Source organism: Lagenorhynchus albirostris, chromosome 11, assembly GCF_949774975.1.
Source record: "Lagenorhynchus albirostris chromosome 11, mLagAlb1.1, whole genome shotgun sequence".
NCBI classification, from domain to species: domain Eukaryota; kingdom Metazoa; phylum Chordata; class Mammalia; order Artiodactyla; family Delphinidae; genus Lagenorhynchus; species Lagenorhynchus albirostris.
In genome coordinates, this window is record NC_083105.1 from 36,288,628 (window position 1) to 36,308,131 (window position 19,504).

General features: G+C 36.6%; 1 protein-coding gene across 2 annotated transcripts in view; it reads right to left on the reverse strand.

The window, feature by feature from the left end:
• TMTC2 (transmembrane O-mannosyltransferase targeting cadherins 2) overlaps window positions 1-19,504 on the reverse strand; it is an 850,034-nt gene that overhangs the window by 620,888 nt on the left and 209,642 nt on the right. For both annotated transcript variants that reach the window (XM_060164648.1, XM_060164647.1), the window contains exon 4: window positions 2,475-2,589. In XM_060164648.1, the coding sequence (XP_060020631.1) occupies window positions 2,475-2,589 (115 nt within the window). The remainder of the gene's footprint in view (window positions 1-2,474; window positions 2,590-19,504) is intronic.

Here is a 19,504-nt window from a genome sequence, read left to right on the forward strand (position 1 = left end):
CCCTTGCCCAACAAGTAACACCAGAAGGTAGGTAACTTTTCAACCAGTGGCTATAGATGAGAGAGAGAAAAACAAGTTCAAAGAAGAGATGCTGGTTGTTCAGCTACTTTCTCCCCTGACAATGTATGAAGAATGGGCACCAGAAGCAAACTGGCATCCCATATTGCAAGGCAAGAGTTCCCTTTGACAACATTACTTTCAGAGGCAAAAAAAAAAAAAAAAAAAGAAAAGAAAAAGAATGTTTGTGTAAATTTGTCAAACTGATAAGGTTCTTTTTCATGAAATAAAAATACTATTCAATAATCAATACTAATCAATAATATAGGAACATCACATTATTTAGATGAAGAAGACATGGGGGGAAAGCCTTTGTAGTTGTATCTAGATATATCCATTCAAATAAAGAAAAAGATGCAATCTCAAATTACTTCGGGGAAAATGATGAAGTATGAAACACAGCAGACCGGGGAAAATGATGAAGTATGAAACACATCCCATTATCAGGGGTGTGTAAACTGGAGAGGGAGTGCTCCACCTGAAGGCATCCCAGGTAAAAAAGAGAAAACTGAACACTGTGCAGGTCAACACAAAACACATGCTGACCTAATTCAGACTATAGGCCAGGAGACTGAGACCCCAGGGTTAAAGTCTAGGAAGTTAAAGAAAAGGTAAATGTACAAACAGGAAGTTAAACTGAGCTCATCTTGTCTGCCTTCCCTTAAAAATCTAGATATTTTGGTGGTTTTTTAAAAAAATTTTTTTTACATCTGTACTTTTAGATTTAGCCAGTACAAAAGATTAGAGATAACCAGAACACAACGGCACATTAAAAATGAAGCTGACGGGCTTCCCTGGTGGCGCAGTGGTTGAGAGTCCGTCTGCCGATGCAGGGGACACGGGTTCGTGCCCCGGTCTGGGAAGATCCCACATGCCGCGGAGCGGCTGGGCCCGTGAGCCATGGCCGCTGAGCCTGCGCGTCCGGAGCCTGTGCTCCGCAACGGGAGAGGCCACAGCAGTGAGAGGCCCGCGTACCGCAAAAAAAAAAAAAAAAAAAAAAAAAAAAAAAAAATGAAGCTGACAGGGGCTTCCCTGGTGGCGCAGGGCTGAGAGTCCGCCTGCCGATGCAGGACACACGGGTTCGTGCCCCGGTCCGGGAAGATCCCACGTGCCGCGGAGCGGCTGGGCCCGTGAGCCATGGCCGCCTGAGCCTGCGCTCCGCAACGGGAGAGGCCACAACAGTGAGAGGCCCGCGTACCGCAAAAAAAAAAAAAAAAAAAAATGAAGCTGACAAATTAGTTTAATATTGTCAATATTACATAGCAGTCATTAGACACAAGCAGTAGACATCTTATATGCCTGGTCCCTTCCTACAGGGAACTGGTCCTCCTCCTTTCTATTCCAACCCCAGAGGCACTGTCAATGGAGGGCTCTTACAGCCCCAGACACACGGCCCAAAGTTTCATTTAAGAATCGATCCATGATCCCAGAAAGGTCAGTCAGAGATCTTTTTCCAGGATTAATAGAGACACCAAGACAAGTCCTTCAGAGACTGAGTCTATATGCATAAAGGTGCATGAGTCATTTCATTAACTTAGAGTCCCACAGAGAAAGGCGTGAACCCAAAAGAAACCAAAGACACAAAATGGAGACAAATACCCAAAACATAATAAAACACCTGGATCTAATTGTGCTTTCATCTAGTCAACCCCAGGGATTTTCAGTTATGGAGGCTAATAAATTCTCTTTTGTGTTCAAGCAAGTTTAGACTAAGTTTCTATTACTAATAAATAAAAGAGTGTCATAAATACAAGAGACAGAAAAAGGATTTCAGTTTAATTTGCATTTGTCCACTCACATCTAACTGCACCCCCTGGGGCTTTCCATTCAAATAACAGAACAGATTTTTCCCCAGGGATTTTTCTAACCCAACATACACAGGCATTCTAAATTATCCCAACCTAATTGTCACTACCGTTGAAGGAGGGGGTGGAAAAATAAAAGAAAAACATTATCTTATTTGATAACTCCCCAGGTTTAGTACATGTTCTATATATACTTTGACACCAGCAATTCTTTAACAGAGGATAAAATCTATTATTAAAAATCAAGATATCAATTACATAGAGTATCATACATAGCAGCCTTATTTTATGAGCACAACCAAGTACTAATGATGTGAACTTTTTAAAACAAAAAGCTAAAAGCATTTAAACCAATTTTTATGTTATATGGCATAGTACTTCAAAAAAAAAAAAACCTAGCCATATTATATCAATACACATGAATATCAATGATGTGGCCCAAAAGAGAGATCACATATACCATCCATTTACTGATCTCAGAGGCATGATTCATGAAAAGACTATTTCAGAATATCAGCTACCATCATCTCCATTTCCAGCAGTTAAATCAATAGCCCCTCTCGCCACATGTTTCAAAGATGAACCAAACCAGAGAAAGCAACGCATACTCACAAATTATAAAGCATGTCAGCCATGTTGCTTCGGTAATACAAAGCATTTCTATAGGCGCTTTCAGCTTCAGAAATTTTGCTCTGACTCTTGAGAACATTTCCAAGGTTACCCCATGCTGCCAAAAAGAGAAAGAAGTATTCAGGCTGAGTGTCATTCCAATTATATATGACATAATATCAGGCCGTCAGGAAGTACCACAATGAGAGAAAAAACTCTCATAAAACATTTTTAAGAAAGCAAATTTATTTCCTTTGTACTCCAACATTTCATCAAACTAGGGGATTAAATACAATGAAAGCCTAAAACAAAACTATGTCTCAAAGCTGATATACACATACAGTTCATCATAAGGCCAAGAACTATGTTATCTTAAGATCACCTACAAAGACTTGAAGCTCTTTCAAATCTTGGTAGGGGTCTTCGTGGACTGAAATTATTGTACACTTACTAAACCAGAAACTGTAAGAAATCATCTTAAAATAAAGACTTCATTCAAATACAAAAATACTGATAAATGACATAGAAGAACTGGGAATAAAAAGAAGATAACAAGTATAGCAAAGCTATAAAAAGGCTTAATAGTCATCAGAATGTATCAGTAAACACTATGCTTCTTAAAACAGTGAAGTATATATGGTTTATTCACATATAATGTTCTTTTATACCCTTCCTGTTAATAAATTCATACATGGTAAAATCAGTAACAGTGTTTTCACACACAGTCACACTTAAAAATTGACATTTTCTGTACACCCTTTACATTTCACTCCAAATAATCATGATTTCTCAATATTAGAAGACACTCCATTAACAGCTGCCCACACAGCATGGCTCTCAAACAGACCTATCCCTCAAACTTGGGTGCTTCTCTTGTCTTCTTTCTTTCCCATAAGGAGATGGGGTGTCGGGTCCTGAAATCAGAGTCCCTCCCAACTAGAAGATGAGGATGAGAAGGCTCATGTGTGCCAAGATCTATTTATTTGGGTAATTAATAGCTGTATATGAAGAATGAAAGGGGTTTTGAGACATCACTTTTTAATGCATAAAAATGTGTAGCCTCTTTCGATCCCAAATTTGCTTATGTGCCCTGTAATTTAACACTCTGTGCCTTTGTTTACTCATCTGTAATATGGGGGAGAATAATATCTCCTGGGTTTGTTGACAAGGATTAAATGAGCTTGTATACGTAGGGTGTTTAAGATGGTGCCTGCCACGTGGCAAATACTCAATAAATATTTTCACACTAAGTTTCATCTTTCACTGCAAACCAACATTCACATGCTACGAATAGGCCTTGGCACTATGAGTCCATAGAAAATTGAATCCTTATCTTTTTGAAAGATAAAAGTTAAAAAAATAAAAAGTATGAAAAACATATAGTAAAATAAATTATGATTATCTTTAAATTTAATAGGCAAAACACCATATGTATTTTATATCCAACCCCCCCATCCCACCACCAACATAACAAAGTATGGCTCAATGGAAACTTCTAATAGCCAATGCATCCAACTAGTAATTTAAGCACCAGGAAAACATCATTATAATGCTATCCCATCTTACCCATAGTCTATGAACACAGATGATGAAAAAAAATTATAGCAAGAAATTAGTTTGAATATTAAGGCATATTTCCAGAGAAACTGAGTGACATTTTTTCAAGTACTTATAGCCCAATTAATAGTTAATAGTCAACAAATACATAATTATGTCTAGAATATACATTTACTCATTTGGTTAGTGGTTCACTTATTAATTCATAAATGTATTTGTTTATTAAGCACCTATTTTGTGCCAGAAACATTATCGGGGGCTGGTACAACTGTACATACATACAAGTTCTCACCCACTCGCAGCTTATGTTTGAAGTGGGGATGGGAGGACCACACAATAGAAGAAATGAATTAACTTCAGGTGATAAGTGCTACAAACAATATAAAACAAAGTAAGATGGAGGGAATGAGGCTAATTTAAACAGGGATATCTTAGAAATAGGGAAATGGGTGTTATCTCTAAAAACTGAGGATAAGGAAGCAGTCTTGCAAAGACCAGCGATTCCAGGTAGGGGGAAAAGTAAGAGCAAAGAATCTAAGATGCCTTCCGCAGGGAAAGGCAGCAGAGGAGATGGTTATTTCAAAGTAAGACTACAACTTATAAATTAAAAATCATCAGTAAAGTTATCGGTGGCAAAGCCACAGCATGTTACTAAGTTTCTTTTGTCCAAACAGAAATCACTCACGTATTTATGATTAAGTCATTGCCCTAGGTAACTACAAAAAGAAGAAAATTCCCAAATTAAGTACGTATTTTTTAAACAATTTTAATTGCTTATGGATGAAAGAGGGAGTAGGGGAGAGAGGAAAGAAAGGGTAGACTTTGATGTCCTGAACTCATCTGACACTCACCAACAGGCCATTCTGTTCTTCCGTTGTACACATACAACAGGAAAACAGCTGGAGACAAGGTTACTTTGAGACCATGGTAAATGATACCAAACAAGATCACTTCATAACTTTACTAAACACAAAAAAAGAAAAAGGGCACTGTACAACCCACAAAATACCAAACAACCCCCTCTCTTGCTAAACAAATACTTCTTTAACCAGGCATAGATAGAATTGTCCCAGCACCCGATCTAGAGGACTCCCCTGTTTCCTGAGACCCTTTCCCAAATCACCCAACCAAAATCCAAATCCAATGACAGGGCATAAAATGAGATTCCTTCAGTGCAAGGAGTAGTTAAGCCAACTTCCTTACTACCAGTGTGTTCCTTCTGGTCTCTGCCTGCAAGGCACCGACATAGAGGATTTCATCACATTCAAATATGAAAACAATTCTTCTTCAAAACCCCTTCTTCCTAATTGCTCTTTAGTACTATGTTTACCAAAAGAGAGTTTAGGTTTTTAAGTAAGAGCTGACAAGACTAAGCCTAAAATTTTTGCCTACTTTTTTTTTTATTGTTCCTATTCCATACTTTTAAATTTAAATACTATTGATTTTTGCTTCAATGCTACCAGAACCCAATGCTAACCTAAAGATTACTTCTAAAAATATAAAGCTACCCTACAGAATATAACCTGAAATTAAAAATCCTATTAGTAGTCAACTAAATAGTAACCTTTTCACAAAAGTTGTTCATGTTTCAGTGATAAAACAAAAAGTAGAAAAAAAAAACATTGTTGACATATAAACCAGTTAAAATCTAGTTTTTACAGATATATTGTAATTTAAAGGAAAATACATTAAAATAAACTATAAAAAGTACATCTTAAAAGGGCTAATATGATGATTTCAAATCTATATAATTAACCTACAGAATTAATCACTGTAGCTTTAGGGTTTTTTTTTTCCTATTACTTGACAAATTTGATCATATCAACCAAGTCAACTGTTTTATATCAGATCCATTTTTACACCTAGCTGGTCTGATGACTTGAAAGTATCTAAACCAAAACTCAAAAAATATGGAAAAATATGCCAAGGCTCACGGATGGGACAATTTAACATTATAAAGATGTCAATTCTCCCAAAATTAATCTATAAATTCTATATAATTCCAATCAATATTTTAGCATAATTTATTAACAAACTCAAAAAATGTATTCTAATAACCATAATAGAAGAGAACAATGAAACTGGGTCTTTATAGCATATTCACCATATACAAAGGTAAACTCCAGATGGTTTTAAAAGATAAATGTGAAAAAGTAAAGCTAACAGAAGAATATATAGATTATCTCTGTGGAAGGGAAAGTGGCTTCTTAAAAAGACCTCCAAACAGAACTCAAAAAGTAAAACAATTGATGAATTTGAGTATCTCAAAATGAAGGACTTCTACTTATTGAAGGACACTAGGGACATGCATTAATACACCAGGAGAAGATATTTCAAACATCTAAACAAAAAGGAACTGTACTTAGAAATAAAAAGAACTCCAAACAAAGCAATAAGAAATCCAACAGCGGGGGAAAAAAATGGGCAAAGGATATGAACAGGAATCTACAAAAGGGGAAACCAAAATAAATTCTAGAATACATTAAATAATTTTAACTAATACTCAAATTCCTTAGTAACCCAGAGAAATGCAAATTATAACAATGAGACTTGAGATTGGCAAAAATGAGAAAACTGGATAAGGCCAAATACTGGTAGGCATGTGGAATGGACCCTGTGCACTGTCGGGGGCCTTGTAGCCTGGGGAAACCACTGCGTTCTGCCATCTGACAGTACTTACTCTGTCAAATCAGCAAATGTTACTGACTACGTCATGAATAATCCCTGACCAGCAATCCCACTCCCAGAGAAATTCTAAGAGAACATTAAGAGGATGTTTAATGCAAGCCTCTTAGTGTTGGCTGATAGTAGGAAATAATCGACCTGTCCATCATGGGAGTATCATGTGAGACATAAACTTCATGGATTACTATACAGCAGTGAGGACCAGCACATTCCGTGTAAATACTGTAACATGAATGGACCTTGAAAAGCCTACAAAGATTCAAAATATCTAATGCATTCTTTTAAAAATATTAAAAATTCATTCCCACCCAAAATATCACTACATATTTTACAAGGGTACATTATAAATCTAAGGATGCAAATCAAGTACATTAGAGCAGTTACCTATGATGCAAAGGGAAATTCAAGTTAGGAATAGAGATAAAAGGGAATAAATACGTAAATAAAAGAGAGGAAAGTTGTAGGGATCACCCTGAAAACTGGCTGCAAACTGAGGAATATAATTAACTTCTGCAGCTGGGTAGCAGGGGACGAAAAGGAGAATGGAGGGGAGGGGAGGATAGGAAAGAATGGACAAAAGGAAAATGAAGGTCACACTTCACATTCTTTTAAAATAGAGATGGGGTTATTCTATATCCTACTTCAGGAATAAAGGGTTTTAACATTCACTAAACTTTTTCTTGTACTACGACAATTCGAAACAGATGTTTGAGATTATCTTCAAATTTTCACTTGGTAATTATACTTTGGACCAACATAACTTAAAGATCTTGTATTTTCATTAATATTTAATGTCATTTACACTTTTAAAATTTTTAATCTCATATATTTTATTGATGCATTTATTTCACTGCAGTGACCTTTAAAACTACAGTTTGATTGGAATAAAATCCCTGAAATTCTTCCAAGAAATTGTGAGTGAAGCCTAAAAAAATGTATCTAGTTTTTCAAAGTCTATATTTTAATAGTGTGCCCAGATGAATCCAATTCACACATTAAAGCACTCTAGATAAAAAAGCACTTATTTGAAGTTTTAAAAAAATGTAATCAGTTTATCCTAAAATCTCAATGTAATTTTTGAAAGTTTTTCCCAACAAACAGTATTTCAAAATATTCAGAGTACTCATTTTATTCCTATTTTTGACACAGTTTATACTATAAGAAGCTGCTCTTGTTGGGGGACTACTGTCCCATTTCATGGACTTCATGTGCACCACTACAAGCCTAGGCAGAGAAAAAGAGAAGGAAAAGGTGAAGGGAGAAGGGGAGGTGGAGAAGGAATAAAAATATATGTATATTGGGATAATAAAAATAACAGTGCTTTCATTTATTTAAAGTTTACTATATGCTTGACAGTGTCCAGAATTTATTTAACACAAAAATAACCTTTGAGGTCCATTACTATACCCATTTCATTGATGTATGAACTGAAGTTAATTTTTTAAATTGCAAAGTTAATGACAATAGAGAACCAGATCTGTTTCCAGGCATCGAAATCTCACCCTCTCAATACTGAGTCAGAATACAAAGTAGATCACATATTATAGTACTCAATATTTACACATATTTAATTGAGGGACTAGAGTATAATACGGAACCAAGATAAATTATCCAAATGAGTCATCCCCTCAGAACTGGTAGGGACAAAATACTCCAGAAACAACAAACTAAAGCTATCTAGTACCCATATTTCATAATGTATTTTCCATGCCACAGAAAAATTAATGCCAAACAATATATTAAGTGTTTTACATTTCTTCAGGAATGGAATTTTAAATGTCACATCTTCTAGTTAATGCAATGGAAAGAGAACAGAGTCTACCTATGTAAATAAATGGTTGTTGCTCAAAGATACTGGGGATTTAGGTACATTTATCAAGGACTCCTAAGTGCCCTGAAGATGCCTTACGTGTGACAAGAGATTTAAAAAGCATTGTTTAACAAGTACCTGACTTAGTTCTTAGGACTAAGCATATACGATGATTATATTAAGGAAAAGCAAACAGATGCTTCTAGGTATCACTGGATAAGCTTTAGGAAATCTCATCTGTAAAGTTATTTTATTTTCAAAAAGAAAATGAAATTTTTCTTTTAAACAAAGTCAGGAAGCAAAGAAGCAAGAATAACTCATATCTCAAGGGCCCTTCACACTGGTATTTAACTGCATCTAAAAGGTATCCACTTACTAAGAAACTTGACCTTAACTCACAAGGAAAGCTTCTCTTGTACTTCGTCCACAATCTGCCACAGTTCATTTTATGTTCTTTGAAAGGCAGAAAAACAATTAAATATTCCCATCTTGCAAAAGTTCTTCTAAAGAGAAAATCAAATGTGAGCCCCTTCTGGAAATGTTAAGTGATCTACAGCAATGAATCCCTCCAAATATTTTTCAAAGCCCTCATTCAAATACAGCAGTTCTAAGTTCATAAAGTAATTCAAACTTACTGTAAATTAACTACTGCAATTTCATAGCACTTGATATATTTCACAAAATCAATGCAGGGAGATTTGAGCAATTTTTTCAAGGATATATATTTTTTTAATTAATTTAATTTTACTTATTTTATTTTTGGCTGCATTGGGTCTTTGTTGCTGCACGCGGGCTTGTCTCTGGTTGTGGCGAGGGGAGGCTACTCTTTGTTGCCATGCGCAGGCTTCTCACTGCGGTGGCCTCTCTTATTGCAGAGCACGGGCTCTAGAGCACAGGCTCAGTAGTTGTAGGCTCATGGGCTTAGTTGCTCCGTGGCACGTGGGATCTTCCCGGACCAGGGATCAAACCCGTGTCCCCTGCATTGGCAGGCGGATTCAACCACTGTGTCACCAAGGAAGCCATTCAAGGATATTTTTACTTTACACTAAAAGTTTGGAGATATTTATATTCATTGATTATAAAAAAAAGTTTAAATAATTTTATGATTACGGCATGCATTACTCTTTGAAAAATTAGCTAATAAGATGAATGAGGGTGGGAGGGAGATGCAAGAGGGAGGAGATATTGGATATATGTATAGCTGATTCACTTTATTATAAAGCAGAAACTAACACACCACTGTAAAGCAATTATACTCCAATAAAGATGTTAAAAGAAAAAGATGAATGAATCTCTTAATATTCAAATTTCAGCTACTTAACATTCAGGCATGCAGTCAATGCCTCAGGGTTATCATACCAGCATTTCCATTCCATTGGTGCAGTGAACACAGCCACCAGAATCAGCAAGGACTCCATTTTTGACTTCTGCCTTCAGCTGTAATTTATTTTTACTTTAGAACTTTAATATATGTCTTTAGTCCCTATATCAACACCAAGTTCTATGTAAAGATCTGGCAAAATTGAAACATTTAATACTGTTTTAAATAAGGTGATAGGGCTTCCCTGGTGGCACAGTGGTTGAGAGTCCGCCTGCCGATGCAGGGGACACGGGTTCGTGCCCCGGTCCGGGAGGATCCCACATGCCACGGAGCGGCTGGGCCCGTGAGCCATGGCTGCTGAGCCTGCGCGCCCGGAGCCTGTGCTCCGCAACAGGAGAGGCCACAGCGGTGAGAGGCCCGCGTATCGCAAAAAAATAAAAATAAAAAATAAATAAGGTGATAAATCCTAAATTTTGCTTCCTCCAATTCTAAGTTACTTGTTTGAAATCAGAATGCTACCCCCCAAAAAAGGTTTAAACATTGAAATTTGCCAGTTATCTAAGCCAGGCCAGCAGCAAAAGGAAATAAATACAGGAGTGCCTAGTGTACCTGTACTGGATGAGGAAACTGTGCCTCAGAGAAAGTGACACTTAAAAGCTAACCGAGCTAAAAGTTATGTCTGCTTGGTTCCAAAACCCTTGTTTTAATGACTATGGAACACTTGGACTTCAGGTGTGTTCCAAAAATGGTGTTACTAAAGATATAAGTTAAATAAATGTCATTTTAAAATATAAAGGATAATTACGTTAAAATTTCTAATCTCAGTGAAAAGGGAAGAGAAAGAAAGTAGAAGGAGGGGAAAAAAGAGCCACTCAACTGCATGAAACTTAAAATTAATGTGAATGTGTTTTTTTTTTTTTCTTGTTAACCAGAATGATTTCTCATTCTATCCATTAACAAACATTGTAAGGGAGTCAACATTTGTAGCCTGGGCTTTTTACTAATTGTATGATAGTGACTCCAGGGAAATATGAGCCCTTATAAGCCTACAAGAATTTATTTTTCCTGGTAATTATACCTTGGATTATTATAGAAACGAACATAAAGTGGGTAAAAAAAAAAACTGCCTGGCTAAAATGTTAAGTGGAAAAAGTACACATAATTTAAAGATTATGATTCATATGATACCGGAATACATATACTATACACTTTTACACTCTAATTAGAGCAATTTTATAATATGCAATTATTTCTCATTTCCCTACCTTTGGTTACTTCGCACGGAGCTGAAAATAAGTTTATTCCTAATAAGGGAAAAAAGTATTAAAAATGAAAAGATAAAATTTAGTATTCCACTGATATGTTAACATTGTCTTCACAGCATTGTTAGTCACTACGCTATCTATGTGCATATTGTAATATCCACATGTACAGTTCAGTGCAGGTTTTTTGGTTTTAACACATCTAGGGTTATTCCTTAGCGTTTTACCATCTGCAATCTCTACTGTATTCTGACTAACTATGAGCCACCCCCAGGTCCACAGTTCAGTGTCTGCTATCAGTACCACGCATGGTCTGTGAAGCTGGGTCTCACCTGTGGAAGCCTTCACTCTTTCATTTCCCAACTGTGCTCAAAATTTTTCCCACTGCCTCTCCATCAAAAGAAAACAAATCTCTTTATGTTCCTATCTGATAGCAATGTGCTCTCTGTGAAGTTTCTGATTAACTGACCCACAGCATTATACATGAAGGCAGCAAATACAATTGCATTTGCAAATATAATGACTGGACAAGGAAGAATTTAGAATCATCTGAGCTTTGAGGCTCTCCTCAAATCTTACCAACAGACCCTTTTTTTGGCCTATTACACTGTCAATCTAAAACACTTGGTGAATATATAACTGGTATACAGTGACCCTATTTATACAAAAGACATACCAATTCAGTAAAGACTCATCAGAAATTCCTCACATCTGGCTGATCTCTTAGCCTATGAGGCTGTTCAATCACTACCATAGGTTGACTGTAAATTCTACAGAGTAGTTGAGTTACTTCTGATTTCATATAAGGAACATAATAGAACCAAAGAATCTCTTAGAGTTTGTCTCCGACATATTTGGTATCATTTGAGTCTGGTTCAGCTCTAAAAGACGAACAACCTTTAGAAAGGGCAAGAGTTCAGGAATTCTAAACAACTCCAGGGGGAAAACAGAGAAGTGGTTTTTTTTTTTCTTTAGTTCTCTCTTTTGTTCCTTTACACTCCAATCTCATAATCTACTTTATCTCACAGTGAATCCTGTCATCATTTGGATGGGTCCCTGCCATCGAACGGCCCCAGGTTAGTTTCCTATTATGTGTCACTGAAAGGAAATTTGATGTGGAGACATAAACCAAAATATCCCAAACCTAAGGTTTTAGTTCTAATTCTGTTAACAATTAGATCTGGGTACACTGAAGTAAATTACTGGACTCTCCTATTTCTTATTAACAGTAGTAAGTAAACATGTAATATGGGCCAAACCCTGGGCTAGGGTGCTACACACACTCTGTCCCACACAGTGGTATTGCTATACTCACTATACAGATCAGCCACTTGACACTCTAAGGATGATAATAACAGCTATTCATGGTCTGGGTTAGGATTAGGACCCCGATCTACCTTACTGCAAAATCTGTCCTACTTACCATGCCTTTTCTCCCTAAGCATTCTACCCCTCCTTTAGTTTCTCATCTGTAAAACAGGTGTAACAATGCTTGCCCAAGTTAAACTCCAGCATCACTGAGATAATTAAATAAGAAAATAGAACTCTGCAAAGTACATTACTATGGAAAAGGAATAATATGTCATTAATAGATCATCCTCCATAAAAAGCATAACAAGTTAGATACACCCTTTAACAGCATATCTTCTGTATTTAGAATCTATGGTCATGCTACTGAGGATTTCATTGCCAAGCAAATCCAGGCCAAGAAAAACAAATCTCAAAGCAACATTAAATACTCTCAAAGCCAGTTTTAAGAAGAGAAAAATAATAAAAATCAAAGATTACATTTTATTAAAAATAAATCAGTTCCTAAGATAAACATGCAGTATATCTCAAACATCCATCAGGACATCATGTTATACGCTATATTACATTAATATATTCAATATATTAATTTTTTTAAATTTATTTTTTGGCTGTGCTGGGTCTTCATTGCTGCTCGCGGGCTTTCTCTAGTTATGGCGAGCGGGGGCTACTCTTCATTGCGGTGCACGGGCTTCTCATTGCGGTGGCTTCTCTCGTTGTGGAGCACGGGCTCTAGGTGCACAGGCTTCAGTAGTTGCAGCGTGCAGGCTCAGTAGTTGTGGCACACGGGCTTAGTTGCTCCTCGGCATGTGGGATCTTCCCAGACCAGGGATCGAACCCGTATCCCCTGCATTGGCAGGCAGATTCTTTTTTTTTTAATACCAGCAAAGCAAAAGCAAGTTTATTTGGGAGCAGAAAACAACTGCAATTCGAGACACACAACTATAGCAAACCACATGCGAGTCCAGCAAAGAAAGGAGAGGAAACTTTTTGTTGAGGAGAAGGGAAAGTTGGGAGGGGCTGTTATAAACAAAAAGTCCACTATAGCAGGGGTCCCCAACCCCCGGGCCACGGACTGGTACTGGTCCGTGTGGCAGGCAAATTCTTAACCACTGCACCACCAGGGAAGTCCAATATATTAATTTTTAACAGTCACTCTTAACTCAGCACCTAGTGCTGAACATGGAAAAAGTAGAGTTAATAACTAGAGAAAACAGCATTTCAAAAAGTGAAAAATGATCAGTAAGAACAAGTATCAAGAATAAAATATTTATGTGAGTAGAAAAATACTTACTTACGAATGCTAATGAGAAGAAAAATTAGCTATTAAATAAATTTCTAAAAATATCAACTACCTTTCTATATGCACAAATCTTGGGCAACTATTATTTTAATGTATTTTCTTCTGTACTTTCAGCTAACTACGAACAACAGAAAAAAAGAGGGAGGTTAATTTTCTTTGCCTTTTTTGCTGCTACAGGACAAATAGATAAGGGTTCTTCAAAGGCTGTGCAGCCAGTACTTGTATGAGGCATTTTCGCAACACTTGAGAAACGATATTGAAACAAAGGATGATGTTACTCATTTAACAGCCTTAAACGTACAACTCAGAAAGTCTACTTCCAAATAGCAGAAGGAAGCTAGTACATAGAGGGGTAAAATAAATAGGAAGAACCAGAAGGGTGAATGCACTAAAATGACGTTCTCACATCAGTTGAGCACTATGAGAAAGAGAAGGGCTGGCCCACTTTCCTGAAGCTCTAATCTTAACTGGACTGGATCCCAACAGGGAATTTTCAGAGGCCATTAAAGGCTCTTTTACCCCAAACACATCTACTGGATACATATTAGTGTTTAATAAATATTACCAACTAGAAATTATGACTAGATATGTGGTTTTAGAGGCATAAACCCCTATATTCCATCCATGAGTCCTAAGTGGTGTTGACGTTCAGAGGATTTACATTTTAGGTTGATTAAAACCCACAGAGAAGCTGTATTTCCCTATGAAATCATCAGGATCGGGGTTAGGATATACTTCTTTAAGTCTAAACTTTTAACTTAAAAACCTCAAAAGTAAATATCTACTCCAGGCTCAATTTAGACATGAGCTGGGAACCAACAGCCATGATCAAAGCAAGGCAGGTCTCTGATCAAAGTACCACTTAAGACTCTTGGTTCTAGAATCGCACCACAGAGCCCAAAGGTATGGCACAGAAAGAACTTTAGTGACTGTATCACCTGCCTGAAAAAACTTTCTCAAAATCATTGTCTTATACTGTAAAAGCAAAAGAGATTTTTAAAATCTTGTGCCACTGCTTCCTAATAATAGAATTGCAAGAGCAAAAGTAATTTCAAATAGTGATTGGAGATAAGAAAAACACACAACACATGGATTTGGACAATAGCATTAATTAATATGCTCATGCTTTGTTTATGTAAACCCAGAAACTTATCTCTACTTGAAAATTGCTTTCAACACTCACATGAATATGGACAACAGCATTCAGTTTTAACCACTAGAGTGAACACGACTTGAAGCTGTCCTTGGGAAATATTCAGATAATATGAAAACTAAGTAGAGAAATGAGGTATTCTATACCAGTTTTGCAAACCCCCAAAGCTTATTTGTAAAACTCAAAAAGAATAAGCCGGGCTTCCCTGGTGGCGCAGTGGTTGAGGGTCCACCTGCCGATGCAGGGGACACGGGTTCGTGCCCCGGTCCGGGAAGATCCCACATGCCAAGAAGCAGCTGGGCCCGGTGAGCCATGGCCGCTGAGCCTGCGCGTCCGGAGCCTGTGCTCCGCAGCGGGAGAGGCCACAACAGTGAGAGGCCCGAGTACTGCCAAAAAAAAAAAAAAAAAGAATAAGCCAACTGATAAAGTAAAACCAGATATTATCTCAACATATCTCAGACCTCCTGCTCCTTCCTGGTAGTCTCGTGATACATAATCTGAGAAATTTACTCTCTTTTCCCGAGGAAAGAAAAGAGAGGAAGAGAAGAAAGAAAGTTTATCGCACTTCTTTATTATACAAACTCCCAGTTGTAATATGCAGAGCCCCAAACATTACAAGACTACAAGTTTCCTCTGCCATCCAGGGAAAGAGTTGAAAAAAAAGTTCGTTGACACCTCAGTTATCTGTTCTTGTCAAAATTTGACTCTCAGCTATTGTATTGCATATCTAATCCAGTTCCTTCTTTCTAAACTTCCAATTCCTAGAGAGAAAGTTCTCCCAATTAAAATGTATGCCTACACTACTCCCAAAAAAGATGTTAATGCTTTAATATAATACCCCATGGTGTTTTACATAGAGAAACTGAATTATGCTGTTTAAGGTGACTGAATAAATGTTCAGAGCAGCTAACATCATTGGGATTTAGACTCCTAAATACAAGACACAACAAAGCCCCTGACAGAGTCCAGCCCTCGAGCAAGGTTTTTTGTTTGTTTGTTTGTGCTTGTTTCTCTCTACTATTTAATCAAGTTGGATTGTAGTGTCTTGCTTGGTAAATAATATTATCATTTTTAAATCATATCTTTTAGCGTTTGGTCCTTATATTTTAGTAAGCACATATATGTTTCCACTAGATCCCCCTGGATGGTAATATTCCTATTTTTAAATTAGAAATAAATTTAACACTAAACTAAAAACTAAAACTAAACGGAGGAGAGATTTCTAATTTAACACCCATATGCATTAAAAATAGGGCTCACACTTTGTTTCTCCCATAGAGTTATATATAAACAGTCTTCCACATCCAAGTCTTTTTCAATAATTATATGACTTGGAACATCTCAGATTTTTCCATAATCCCTTGAGACTTAACTGGAATTTTCTTTTACTTCCACCATCACCAGTAATAGGTGTGCACGTGTAATAAGGGTAAAACTAAAAAACATGTGTGTTTGTCTTCTTGAAAATCTGCTGTATCTGTGACATTATCTGCAAGTTTATATTACAGCAGAAAACAAATATACATTACCCTTCTGTGTTTTATAAGGGTCAAATACCTGTAACTTGATTTTGCTTAAGACAGTGCTCTAATACACTTTTTAGCTTACTTGGGCAACTTGGTCCTCTTGTGGAAGGAGAATTTAAAATTTCAAAACTATCTTCTATGTCATAAACAACAACTCTATTCTCAAACTCTAACTTCTAACATAGCTAACCCATTCCTTAATAGATGCTAGATTGAAGGATGTTTCTTGGGTGTTTCTCTTTCCGACAGTACAGTGAAACTCGATGTTCAGAGATTGCCTCCTAGTACAGAACACATGCTAGACAGAAATTACAAAGTATTTGTTAATGAATGTATTAATTGATGGGAAAGTAAGGGCAATCCCTAAGCTTAGAGACTGCTTGAAAGCAGGAATCCAGAAGGTTAAACAGTTCTGAAGATGGTACTCACCTTGCGTACATCTGTGAAACTAAGAGGAAAAGGGCTTAGGGTTTAGTCGGCTTCAAAAGGGAGGTCAAATTGGAGAAGCCGAACAAACTCAAACCCCCTGAAGGGAAGTGCCAGTCTCGCTCAGGGACACGGGTGAAAAACAAATTTAGAAGAATATAAATTTGATAAAACATTATAAGTAATTTTTGGGCTTATTCCAGGAATGCAAAGTAGGTTCAACATTAGAAAATCTATTAACATAAATCATTAACATAAACAGATTGAGTGGAGAATATCATTATCAACATTAATTCGTAAAAAGAAATTTTAGACTAGAAATAAGAGGAAAACTCTACTGATAAAAGCTGTCTACTGAAAAACCTATAAAATATACATAATTAATGGTGAAATATTTAAAACATTTTCTTAAACAAGAATAAGACAAAAATCCTGCTGTCATCACTCTTGTTTGAGATTGTAATGGGGGTTCTAGCATAAAATAAGAGAACACAAATGAAAGAAACAAAACTGTGAAATAAGAAGAGGTATGGGGGAGGTTCTGGTAATAGCTTTCTCCTAATCTGCAAAATGCATGTTTTAGTAGTATCCTTTAAGTGGTTCAAATATGAGGTATGTGTATATATTTCTCAATGAATGAAATATTTCATATATGTTTAATAAAAAAAAAAAAAAAAAGGGCAAAGAGGGCTTCCCTGGTGGCGCAGTGGTTGAGAGTCTGCCTGCCTGCCCATGCAGGGGACACGGGTTCGTGCCCCGGTCCGGGAAGATCCCACATGCCGCAGAGCGGCTGGGCCCGTGAGCCATGGCCGCTGAGCCTGCGCGTCCGGAGCCTGTGCTCCAGAATAGGAGAGGCCACAACAGTGAGAGGCCCGCGTACCGCAAAAACAAACAAACAAAAAAAGGCAAAGAAATGTTAGAGCATTTTAAGAATCAAATACAAAACTAATACAGAAATCAGAATAAAGTAACTTTACACTTATTTTAATTATATGTGAGTTTCAGTTCCTTTGAAATATAACCACTGGTAAATATATTCAATCTAAGGCAACACTAATTTTAGGTTTGAGGGTTTTCAAAAACCCATAAAGATTCTAAAAGTTCTGTTACGGCTAATCCCAAAGAAACAGCAGTACGTCACCTACTTCACTGGTAAAACACCGTAGGACCATTTTCACTGAGTCTGTTGTGGTCTGTTTTATTTTTTTGTTTTCTTCTTCCCTACACAACTGTACTTGCAGCCATTAGAGCTGGAACCAAAGAAAAGATTTATGTGTTACTCCATTCTTAGAGGCAAGGAAACCACATGCTTTTGAACTACTGTGACTTACTCTATCTCAACTGAGAAACAACCGTAATTCATTTCCTCAAGAATCAAATGTTTAAAAGGGGCCTTAACAATTTAGCAGATTTACTTGTTTAAATCCTTTGGTTGAGCCAATGAGACATTTTCATTTTACTCTTGTCAGTCCCATTATTTTATATTTCTTTTTTCTACTCAGAAGAGACGAATTGAGAAGAAACACTGAATTTCTTTACCCTCTGGAAACCTGATTCCACTTCACCTTGTTTTTCTCTCAATCAGCCTTTTAGGGGGCTTTTTCCCAGCTATCTCCTACCATAGCTGTTAAAAATGAAAATCTGTATTTTACAGCTTTTTAACTCAGGCCAGCCAATCTGATAAGATATTATACTGGTTTTCCTTCCTGACTTAACTGCTTCATGTCACTTTTCATAAAAATCTGTACCTCTTTTGAAAATTTTTCATCTTCAGAAGTAATATGACAAATTAGCTAAGAAATATAAGATTTATTACACAATCTCAAAGCTAGCTGGTTAATTGCAATTTACCATAGTTAAAGAAGACAGTCAATTAGAGGTAACCAAAAACTTAGGCCATAAAATCCACAAGGAATTAGTCAAGTTTCACATGACTTAAGAGGTTTAGATTTCACTTAAATTATGAATTGTTTTCTTCATAAAATGATATTCCTTCCACATACTTGTTTCTTGAAATCTGCAACCATGTGACGTTGAAATTGAAGTGTCAATTTTACAGAAATCCAGGAAAAAAAGAAAAATTGTCAAATGTTGCATGGCTGAAACAACTATTTAGTTTCTGTTTTTCTATATCTAAATGGGCAATATTTGTCATTTGCATAAGGAGGCGTCGAATATAGGATGTGTGAGTAATCACCCTTAAGAGTTTCAAATACGTGCATCATTACATACACATCTTTTATATCTATCATTTCACATATTTACATTAGAAAAAGGCATTAAAATAAATGTTTTCTTGTTAAATTTTCCTTGGATGAACGCTGCTTCATTGTTCCTAATTATTTTAAGAAATTGTTTCCAAACAATTAAAAAGCATAGTCGTGTTCTCTAAAGCAAATTGATACAGAGTCAATAAACCAACCATCCTAAAGAGCTGATTTGATTTTTAATCTATAACTTGAAAAAATGTAAATGCCTTTTAGCACACCAGCTATGCTGCCTATATGTTATCATTCTTTTTTATGTATATGTGCCCACTGATCTGTTTATCTATAATGACTTTGTTAGTCTCTGCGTATGACCTTAATCACTAAGGACGTCAGTGAGTAGGTGGTTTTAGGGAAGACTGGTGAAGAGTTTGAGATGTGGACAAATCACCCAGGTGGAGAAGTCCCCCACAGA